The 11,760-nt window shown below is 46.8% G+C and overlaps 1 protein-coding gene across 1 annotated transcript in view; it reads right to left on the minus strand.

Moving 5' to 3' along the window:
- HSF5 (heat shock transcription factor 5) overlaps nt 1-5,747 on the minus strand; it is a 62,123-nt gene extending 56,376 nt beyond the window's left edge. The window contains exons 1-2 of the mRNA XM_077836904.1: nt 5,195-5,747; nt 409-783 (exon numbers count right to left, since the gene is read on the minus strand). Of these exons, the coding sequence (XP_077693030.1) occupies nt 409-783; nt 5,195-5,747 (928 nt within the window). The remainder of the gene's footprint in view (nt 1-408; nt 784-5,194) is intronic.
- Between the last annotated feature and the right edge of the window lie 6,013 nt (nt 5,748-11,760).

An 11,760-nucleotide genomic window follows, 5' to 3' on the forward strand; every position in this document is an offset into this window, starting at 1 on the left:
TGAGAAAATGCAAAAACGGTGGCACAGATTTTCAAGCAGGATGAAATATCCTATCTGGGATTGTTAGGAGATCCTTTAATACATTTTCTCCAAGTCAACTTCAAATAAACTAAGTACATGTCCAAACTTCCCACCAAGAATGACCATGCTCTCCTCTACCCTTGAAACTTGTCAAAGTGGCTTTCCAGAAAATCTGGAAGGCATGTATAGACTTCAGAACAGGGACAGTAAAGAATAAATGTTAAGAACTTGCCTTGCTAGGAGGTTCTCCCTGTTCTTTTAGGTTTGATACTCTTCCTTTCTATTCTAAGTCTTGTTTAATATGTATACATTAAAGTGCATTGCAGAAAAATAATTTGTTGATTTAAAATATCTTGATGAAAGGCAAATGCTAGACCCTTATCATACCTGTTGGGTAGTAGGTTTGGGAGTACTGTGCTGAAGGTGTGTAGTTGCTATATTTCTGGGAAGAACTGGCCATTGTCTGAGGTCCTTGTTGTATGTGCACAGAGGTGGCACTGGGTTGAAGAGTGTACGTGACCTCTGTTGGAAACCTCTGAAGTACAGGAAATGGAACCCCTTTGTCTGAAAATGTTGGGGAAGTCTCCACCTGCCCTGGAAGCATCCCAAGGGAGTTCTGCCATGTTCTGGGAGGGACTGGAGTCCGATCTGAACCTTTTGATGATAAAGTGCTGTGGTTGTGGGATGAAGCAGATACATAGGAGTAAGGAGATAAACTGTCTCGCCGAAAAGACCGATGAAACTGTCCTATTGTCAGTGCTCCTGCATGAAAAAGAATATATTTACTAGGATTACATGGTTATGAAATAAATAAAGGATCATAAAATAGAACGTTCAATCCACACACAGATTGTATTTCACCATATGAAAATAAAGTAATATCTGGCTCTAAATGTTGACAATGCAGCATTTCAATCCCCTGTTAAAAAAAAAAAAAAAAAAAAAAAAACTTTCAGCAGCCAGTTCCCAGCCCCACAACTTGGAAAGTAATTCTTTGAAAAGTCAGCCAGCAAACCAAATCTGAATTATTTAGAATCTGCATTTTGGTAAGTCATATGGTATAGCAAACAAGCATGAAGTAGTATGTCAGACAAGATGGAGTACAAGATTCCTAGGATGAGATTTTCAAAGCCACCTAAGAGAAGCCATTGGAAACGGGGTCTCCAAATCCTCTAGGCGGCTTTGAAAATCTTAGCTTAATTGCTTTATCACAAAATTTCTGATGGAAAGAAAAAGAAAAATCCAAAGATGGAAGAGTTAATAATAAACTCTAAACACTGGGCTTTAGATTATACAACACTCTGCCTCTTGTCCGACATCCCAGGACTCTTGATACCAGCTTTTTGCTCTCTGCAAGTAAGGTTTGGAAGCACAGTCAGCACTGCAGAAAGGGAAAGCTGCAAATTACTCAACCTCTACTAACCAATCTAAGGAATAGACTGTAGATAGGAGGTGGCAATAGTGAGACAGGGAATAGGTGTTAAACGTGACCTGCAAAAGAGGAGATACTTATTTTATAACAGGCAGAGCTGGCAGCAATGTGACTACAGCTACAGTTATCCAACTCTTCCCACTACAAAACCTTGTTTTCATTTTTTTAAAACTTTGCTAAATTTAAACATTTAGGTGGAAATTTTCAATGATGGGACTCTGCCCCAGGCTGAATTTTGTGTAGAAAGTTTCCGCAAAAATGGTTACATAAGAACAGCCACATGGGGCAGACCAAACATCTGTCTAGCCAAGTATCCTGTCTTCTGATAGTGACCAATGCCAGGTGCCCCAGAGGGAATGAACAGAACAAGTAATCATCAAGTGATCCATGCCCTGTCGCTCATACCCAGCTTCTGGCAAACAGACACGAGGGACACCATCCCTGTCCATCCTAGCTAATAGTCATGAACTTATCTAGTTCTTTTTTGAACCCTGTTATAGTCTTGGCCTTCACAACATCCTCTGGCAAGGAGTTCCAAAGGTTGACTGTGTGTTGTGTGAAAAAATACTTCCTTTTGTTTGTTTTAAACCTCCTGCCCATTAATTTCATTTGGTGACCTCTAGTTCTTGTGTTATAAGAAGGAGTAAATAACACTTCCTTATTTACTTTCTCCACACCAATCATGATTTTATAAACTTCTATCATATCCCCCCTTAGTTGTCCCTTTTCCAAGCTGAAAAGTCCCAGTCTTATTAATCTCTCCTCATACAGCAGCTATTCCATATCCCAAATCATTTTGTTGCCCTTTTCTGAACCTTTTCTGATTCCAATGTATCTTTTTTGAGATGGCGCAACCACATATGCATGCAATATTCAAGAGCGGGTGTGTACCATGGATTTATATAGAGGCAATATGATATTTTCGGTCTTATTACCTATCCCTTTTTTAATGATTCCCAACACTCTGTTCACTTTTTTGACTGCCGCTGCACACTGAGTGTTTTCAGAGAATTATCCACAGTGACTCCAAGATCTCTTTCTTGAGTGGTAACAGCTAATTCAGATCCCATCATTTTACATGTATAGTTGCGATGATGTTTTCCAATGTGCATTACTTTGCATTTATCAAAATTGAATTTCATCTGCCATTTTGTTGCCCAGTCACCCAGTTTTGAGAGATCCTTTTGTAGCTCTTCGCAGTCTGCCTGGGACTTAACTATTTTGAGTAGTTTTGTATCATCTGCAAATTTTGCCACCTCACTGTTTACTCCTTTTTCCAGATCATTTATGAATATGTTGAATAGGACTGGGCCCAGTACAGACCCCTGGGGGACATTACCATTTACCTCTCTCCATTCTGAAAACTGACCATTTTTTCCTACCCTTTGTTTCCTACCTTGTAACCAGTTACCAATCCATAAGAGGACCTTCCCTGTTATCCCATGACAGCTTACCATGCTTAAGAGCCTTTGGTGAGAGACCATATCAAAGGCTTTCTGAAAATCTAAGTACACTATACCCACTGAATCTGCCTTGTTCACATGCTTGTTGACCCCCTCAAAGAATTCTAGTAGATTGGTGAGGCATGATTTCCCTTTGCAAAAACCATGTTGACTCTTCCCCAACAAATTAGGTTCATCTATGTGTCTGACAATTTTGTTCTTTACTATAGTTTCAACCACTTTGCCAGATACTGAAGTCAGGTTTACCGACCTGTAATTACCGGATCCCATTTTAAAATTTTAAAAATTGATGTCACATTAGCTATCCTCCAGTCACTGGGTACAGAAGTTGATTTAAATGATAGGTTACAGACTACAGTTAGTAGTTCTGCAATTTCACATTTGAGTTCCTTCACAACTTTTGGGTGAATACCATCTGGTCCTGGTAACTTATTACTATTTATCAGTTTGTTCCAAAATCTCCTCTAAGTCATTTACAAAAATGAGGACAGGAGGAAATGTACTAAGAATCTTAATTCAAGCAAAGGAAGTTTTTTGTTTAGAGCTTCTAGGGTGCCCAGGCTTTAATTTAGGAACTAGAAATTTGTCGAGGTGGGGGAACACCTTGAGGAAAGACAGGTGTTTTTTGTTGCCCCTATGAAAATCCACCCAGACTTGCAAAATTATAAGACTGAAAAAAACAGCTTGGAAAAAATATTTTAGCAGTAAGGATAGAAAAGAATGGAAGGATTTTAGCGATTGATTTAGTTGGGGATTGGTCCTGCTTTGAGCAGTGGGTTGGACTAGATAACCTCCTAAGGTCCCTTCCAACCCTGATATTCTATGATTGTTTGTGCCCTTTTATTATTTATTTATGATGTACAAAGAAAACCTAAGTAGTATTTATCCTGCTTATCTATTACCAGGGGGCGGGGGAGGAATAAAGACTATCCAGCTTTGTCTTCCCTGTTTTTTCTGGAGGTGTTCTTGGAGAACCAGAGACCTGCAGTGGGAGCTTTCTCAATCCTTGTCCTTCCAACTAAGAGCACTCAACCCAGAAGTTATGGGCTTGATGCAGGAATTATGATGCGAAATTCTATGATGTATTACAGAGGAGATCAGATTAGATAATTACAATGGTTCCCTCTATCTTTTAAATCTTCAACAAAGATCTTTTATGTTAAACAAAACAAAAATTAAACAAGAAGTCTAATTTAGGAGTCCCTTCCTTTCTCAAGTTTTACTTCCTGGGTATCTAAGGTGTTGTAATCCTAATAGTTTTCCAGTTGTCCATTGAGTCTTCGAGAAAACACAGGATGAACAAGATTTCAATTTATATTGTAAACCAAACCAAAAAAAACCCCAAAACAACAAAAAACTTTGACCAAAAGAAGTTCAAGCTTCTTTTCACATCAAACCCACTCATTTTTTTCACCTTTGCCTATCCTCTATGGGGGGTGGAAAAAGCAAGAAGTGGGGAGCTCTTCAAAACTTCACTTGGACAGTGAGTAACCCCTCTGAGAAGACTGATTTCAAATCATATTTACTCCATTTAACCTCCACCCAACTCATTTATTCCTCTCAAGAAAATTATTTAACTTTTAATTCTCCTTAAGAGATTTTGCAGAATTATTACTCCAGCATCTTTGTTCCCTAGCACAAAATGGCCATCACACTCCTAGCTACCATTCAGACCAACCCATGGAAGACAAGAGGTTGTACGTGTGTACCTGGAACTTAGCAAGCAATACACACAAGATGCATAAGAACTAACAGAATCCAGATCCATCTGTGAAAGCTCTGCAGGGATAACAGTATAAAAACTTATTTTACTCCCTGATCCTGTAGATCCTTATACATATGAGTAACTTTATGTACCTGAGAAACCATCCTGAACCCAATGTCATGTGCATAAAGCTACTCATGCTTATGGATATGATAGCGGTTTTAGTCTGTAGACAGATGTTTGACTACACAGAAACATCAATTGATAAAGTACAATTTTTATTTTCAACACAGAAACACACTGGAGAACCCTAAGTCTGTTCAGATTGGCCAATTCACTATTCCCTCAAAACCATCACCTCTCTCTGCACAGGTTCTCCCAACTTCATGCGTGTAGCTAACCAGCGGTCTAAACAACCATTCAGACGAGGAAGGCCAAACGTACCTTGCTACCATCAGGCCCACTACCCCAGTGTGAATCCCTTGACCCACCGGCCCTCCCCATGTTCCCTGTTGCTGCATACAGCGCCCGCAGGGACCACGTGCCCCTGGCGCTGCCCGCCCCCAGCCTCACCGGGCTTCTCCGCCTTGCCGGGCCCCGGCGGCGGCACGAGTGGGTCGCCTTGCAGCGAGGTGCTCAGCAGCCGCTGGAACCGGTTGGGCGGGCGGCTGGTCACCTCCAGGCCGGCCGCGAGCTTGGCCTTGTTGGCACTGGTGAGTCGCTTGAGGTGGACAAGGAGGTCGGGGCGGTCGCGGCGGAAGTGCGGGCTGTGGAAGTGGTGCAGGGGCCCGGAGGAGCCGCCGCCGGCGGGCCCGGGCGCGGCCGAGGAGCCGCCCGGCGGGCCCAGCACCACCTTGCGGAAGCCGTACAGGTTGAGCTGCCGGATGAAGCTGGTGAAGTTGGTGGTCTTGAAGAGCTCGGCCGCGGCCCCGTCGCCCCCCGGCCCCGCGCCGAGGCCCGGCCCGGCGCCCAGCAGCTCGGCCTCGAAGAGGGGCTGGTCGATGAGCAGCCCCTCACCGCGGGTGTCCCAGCGGATGGAGCGGAACCGCGGGCTGTTCACCAGGCGCCACAGCTTGGCCGGGAAGTTGTTGGGGTTGATGGGGGCGACCAGCAGAGGCTCCTCCATGGCGGACAGGGGCCGAGGGGCGCGTCACAGCCAACCGCCGCCGCGCGAGCTCGGCCGCCAACCGTGGCGGCCGCCAATCAGCGCTCGCCGCGAGGCCTAGCACACCTCAGCACGCGCCGGCCTCGCGCCTGGGCTGCCACCCTGCCCGCAGCGCGCCACTCTCTGGGCTGCGCGCCGGCCACAGCTAGCGGCGCCGGGAGCCGGCTCTGCAGGGGCTCCGCCGGCGGGCTCCCAGCTCCCAGGGGAAAGGTAGGGAGGACCGGAGCGATGGGGAAGCGAGAGCGGAGGTGGGGGACAGGGCGGCTGGGGTTGTTGGGGAGGCAGAGCCGATGGCTCTGACCAGGTAGTTTCAGAGCTGGGGTCTGGGTGGATTGGTTGGGGAGGTGGATTGGGGGATTTGAGGTGCTGCTGGGGCGTCCCCTGCTTAGGGCAGTGGGGTTTGTGTGCTGGGTTGGAGTGTGCCTGGGTGCTGTAGGGACTAAGGGCACCCCAGCCTTCAGTCCCCCACAACTTTGGGGCCAAAATTGCTGTAGTATCAGCACCCTGCTTCTTGCCAAGGCACAACGTGAGTTGCACCTAGCACTTGACATAAAAGGCAATAAGAAGAGGTTCTAAAATAGGTGAGGAGCAAGAGAAGGCTGAAGGAAGATGTAGGCCCACTACCTAGTGGGCAAAGGGCTAACAGAACAACACCGAGATGAGTATGCTGTTTAATACTGATTTTACTTCTGATTTGCTAAAAGAGTTAATTGTGATGAGACCCTTAACATAATCGTTAACAACAAGGGGGAGAGAACAGGTTAAAGAATATTTAGTTAGATGCATTGTACTCAACAAGCCCTGACAGAATTCATCGTGAGATATTTAAGGAACAGCTGAATCAGTGTTGGAGGTATTAGTGATATCTTCAAGAAGTAATGGAGGATGGGGGAGGTCCCAGAGGGTTGGAGAAGGACAAACATAGTACCTGCCTTTAAAAAGGGGAACAAAGAGGACCCAGAGAATTATAAACCAGTCAGCCTAACTGTGACACCTTGAAAAATACTGGAACAAATTATTAAGCAAAAAATATTGTAAGTACTTAGCAAATAATAGTGATAAACGGTAGCTGACATGAATTTGTCAAGAACAAATCATGCTAATTCAAAAATTTCTTTTTTGACAGGGTTCCTGGCCTAGTGCAGTGGTTTTCAAACTTTTTTTCTGAGGAAGAAAATTGTTGATGCCTGCAACCCAATGTAGCTGGGGATCAGGGGTTTGGGGTGTGGGAGTGGCTCAGGGCTGGGGCAGAGGGTTGGGGTGAGGGCTGTTGGGTGGGGCCTGGGATAAGGGGTTTGGGGTGCAGAAAGCGGTTCTGGGTTGGGGGAGCTCAGGGCTGGGGCAGGGAGTTGGGGTGCTGGAGGGGGTCAGGGCTCTGACTCAGGGTGCAGGCTCTGGGGTGAGGCTGGGGATAAGGGGTTTGGGGTACAGGAAGGGGTTCCAGGTTGGGGGGGCAGGGGATTGTGGTGCGGACTTACCTCCGGTGGCTCCTAGTCAGCAGCACAGCCAGGGTGCAGATACAGGCTTCCCGCCTGTCCTGGCACCACAGACTGCTCTGCACCCTGGAAGTGGCCAGCAGCAGGTCCAGGTTCTAGGCAGAGGCATGCAACTCTCGCGCCCCACCTCCCCGTTCCTGTTGGCCAGGAACCGGCCAATTGAAGTGCCAAGCCGGTGCTTGGTGTTGGGGGCAGCGCGCAGAGTCCCATGGCCCGCCTTCCTAGAAGTCAGACCCGCTACTGGCTGCTTCTGGGGCACAGCACGCTGTAGAAACAGGTAGGCACGAGCTTGCCTTAGCTGGGCAGCACCACCAATGGGACTTTTAACCTCCTGGTCAGCAGTGCTGACCAGAGCGACCCAAGTGCCTGACATGCCACTTTGACCCGAAGTTTGAAAAATGCTGGCCGAGTGGATGGAGGGGAGCAGTAGACATAGTATATCTTAATTTGAGTAAAGCTCTTGACACAGTCCCACACAACATTCTGTTAAGCAAATTAGAGTAATGTGGAGTAGATAAAAATGTTAAGTGGGGGCACAACTGGTTTCATAACTACTCTTTGAGTATGTTTTTTCATTGTTTGCTCTCAAACTGGGAGGATGTATCTTATAAGGGTTGTTCTGGCTGCTCTACGGTTTAATATTTTCTTTAATGATTTGGATAATGGTGTGGACAATATGCTTATAAAATATGTGGATGACACCAAACAGGATGTGGATGGCATGCAATTTGGAGGACATCACTGATAAAGTTTGTAGATGACTACTCCTGGGGGAATTCTGTGCCAAAAAATTAAAAATTCTGTGCACAATATTTTATTTTTTTTGCAAAAAATTAAAATATAATTGCCAGTTTCAGTTATTTTGGTAATTTATTTCATAATACTGTCAGCAATATGTCTGTATCAATACAAACAACAAAAAAGATTCCCCCAGGAGAGGAGAGTTAAAGAAACTCCTATGACCACCCAGTTCCTGTTTCTCTGTTATGCTGTTGTTGGGTGCCTCCGTCTGGGTGTGTCACGCATGCCAGCTGTGCACATCTTGAGGGAAAAAACTACATCTCTGGTCTCTTAGTTGATTCTTGTTTTTTTCCCTGCCCCTGTAGGGTTATCATGTAGAGGTTCCTAATAGGGGACACCGCTGGGGAGGGGGAGCTGGAGGGGAGGGATGCAGTTGAGGGGGTGCTGGAGGGGCATGTGTGTACTGGGAGAGGGTATATGGTACTGGAGGGGGCTGTTTGGAGCTGCCCAGCCCAGACACCCCCACCTCCTCACCTCCAGATCCCAGCCGTGGCGCATCCCCTGGCCCAGACACCCTGCACCCCCACCCCTCAGAGCGCAGCCACGGTGCCAGACACCCCCCCGCTCTCCCAATGCTCAGCCAGGGTGCCAGACACCCCCATCCACCCCTGCCCACCCTTCCTCCCAGAGATCCAGAGGGAGAAACAGCCTGATGCTGGTCAGACTGGGCTTGTATGGAGTTTCCTGCATGCCACCTCCTTACTTCAGAATGTGCTGAGAACTGCAGCTGCCGGGAACCCACCAACTCTCCATCCCCTTCCCCCTGGAAGTGTCCTCTATCTGTGAGCTGGGGAGGCAGGCACTGCTGGGTCCAGCAGCCCCTATTGGCAGCCAGCAGCTCTGTAGCACCAGTTCTCCAGGGGAAAATGTTCTGCAATGGAATTAATGTTCTGCACAAATTCTGCATTGTGTACTGATACAGAATTCCCCCTGGAGTAAGAGGACAGAAAAATTGTGCAGTTCCCTGTGCAGTGCAAGATAGGATAACTTTGGGTTTATATTCCACTGGGAGGGGGGTGCCTGGGGAGCTGGGGGTTGTCTTTCCTGTAGCCTCTCTATTGTTGGTTCATGCAGTGGCTGGTCAGAGAGCCTGCCTATAACTGCAACTGGGTGTGTCTCTGCCTGTGTGACTGCTGGTGGAATTATAGGACAAGGAACAGGTCTGCAGCTTGTCACAGCAGCACAGTGTGAGAGAGACCCCAGGCTAGTGAGTCAGAGGCTCAGTGCCATCCAGTTCCAGGTGGTACCCCAGGAGGAACCTGTCACAGTGGTGTAGTCTTACAGGATCAAATGCACAGCTTCTTTTTCTGAGTGAGATTTGCACTTCATGCACTGGTGGTGATTTAAGTGGTGGCTGGAGATCAGTCAAAGAGGTTACCAGTTTATTTTCTGTTTGCTTATTTTAGGCAAGGGAAGAGGAGAAAAGAACACAGACTTATGGAATTAAAATGGCTGGAAATTGAGACAGAGAATGCAAGACAAGAAGCTTCACACCTAAGAGCCATGGAACTGCAAGCCAAAGAAATGGAGGAGGAAGAAAGAGAGAGAGGAAGTGCCAACTGGACTTGATCGAGAAGCAGAACCAGAACCCCCATGCTCCAGTTAGTCCCTGCTTTCCAAAAATCCACAAATGGGAATGGTTGTGTCCTGCATACAATGAGACTGGGTATATTGCTGAATATTTTATCACCGTTGAGAGGCTATGTGTACTTCATAAGATCCCTGAGGACCAGACGATGCCCACTTTGGTTGCAAAGTTGACTGTGACACATGCTCTCAAAGGAACCACCTGATCAGCATCCTGTACAGCAGACAGGAGAAGATCAAGAATGAGCTCTCAAAACTGGAGACTCTCTCATTCAAAACCACACAAACTTCCACGTGGCTGGACTTTACAAAAACGAGACAAGCCGTTTACAATGCACACTTCACTTCTCTACAGAGGAAAAAGGACAGTAAACTAAATTCCTACATACCACAGGGGGCTACAACAGTGGTACCCTTAGCTCACCTAATAATATTGTTAATCTATCCAACCACACACTTAGCCCGGTGGAAGAGTCTGTCCTATCTCGGGGACTCTCGTTCTTCCCCACCACCCCCACGAACATGATACAGTTCTGTGGTGATCTGGAAGCCTGCTTTCTTCGTCTCTGTCTCAAGGAATATTTTCAACACACCACTGAACAGTGCACTGACCCACAGGAACCCTCTTATCAACACTGCAAGAAGAAGAATTCTGCATGGACTCCCCCTGACTATCGAAATGACAGACTGGACTTCTACATAGAGTGCTTCCGCAGATGTGCACAGGCTGAAATTGTGAACAGACAGCATCACTTGCCCCATAACCTCAGCTGTACAGAACGCAACACCATCCACAGCCTCAGAAACAACTGTGACGTTATATTCAAAGGGGCTGACAATGGAGGTGCTGTCGTCATAATGAACAGGTCAGATTATGAACAGGAGGCTGCTAGGCAACTCTCCAACATCACATTCTACAGGCCACTATCATAGAATAATAGAATATCAGGCTTGGAAGGGACCTCAGGAGGTCATCTAGTCCAACCCCCTGCTCAAAGCAGGACCAATCCCCAACTAAATCATCCCAGCCAGGGCTTTGTCAAGCCTGACCTTAAAAACTTCTAAGGAAGGAAATTCCACCACCTCCCTAGATAACGCATTCCAGTGTTTCACCACCCTCCTAGTGAAAAAGTTTTTCCTGATATCCAACCTAAACCTCCCCCACTGCAACTTGAGACCATTACTCCTTATTCTTTCATCAGCTACCACTGAGAACAGTCTAGATCCATCCTCTTTGGAACCCCCTTTCAGGTAGTTGAAAGCCCCAACATCTACATCCCAAAATTCCATTGGCCTTCTTGGCAACAACGGCACACTGTTGACTCATATCCAGCTTCTCATCCACTGTCACCCCTAGGTCCTTTTCTGCAGAACTGCTGCTGAGCCATTCAATCCCTAGTCTGTAGCAGTGCATGGGATTCTTCAGTCCTAAGTGCAGGACTCTGCACTTGTCCTTGTTGAACCTCATCAGATTTCTTTTGGCCCAATCCTCTAATTTGTCTAGGGCCCTCTGTATCCTATCCCTACCCTCCAGGGTATCTACCTCTGCTCCCAGTTTAGTGTCATCTGCAAACTTGCTGAGGGTGCAGTCCACACCATCCTCCAGATCATTTATGAAGATATTGAACAAAACTGGCCCGAGGACCGACCCTTGGGGCACTCTACTTGATACCGGCTGCCAACTAGACACGGAGCCATTGATCACTACCCGTTGAGCCCGACAATCTAGCCAACTTTCTACCCACCGTATAGTCCATTCATCCAGCCCATACTTCTTTAACTTGCTGACAAGAATACTGTGGGAGACCGTGTCAAAAGCTTTGCTAAAGTCAAGGAACAACACGTTCACTGCTTTCCCCTCATCCACAGAGCCAGTTATCTGGTCATAGAAGGCAATTAGATTAGTCAGGCATGACTTGCCTTTGGTGAATCCATGCTGACTGTTCCTGATCACTTTCCTCTCCTCTAAGTGCTTCAGAATTGATTCCTTGAGGACCTGCTCCATGATTTTTCCAGGGACTGAGGTGAGGCTGACTGGCCTGTAGTTCCCAGGATCCTCCTCCTTCCCTTTTTTAAAGATCCTCTGATCC

This window comes from Eretmochelys imbricata, chromosome 17, assembly GCF_965152235.1.
Source record: "Eretmochelys imbricata isolate rEreImb1 chromosome 17, rEreImb1.hap1, whole genome shotgun sequence".
NCBI classification, from domain to species: Eukaryota; Metazoa; Chordata; order Testudines; family Cheloniidae; genus Eretmochelys; species Eretmochelys imbricata.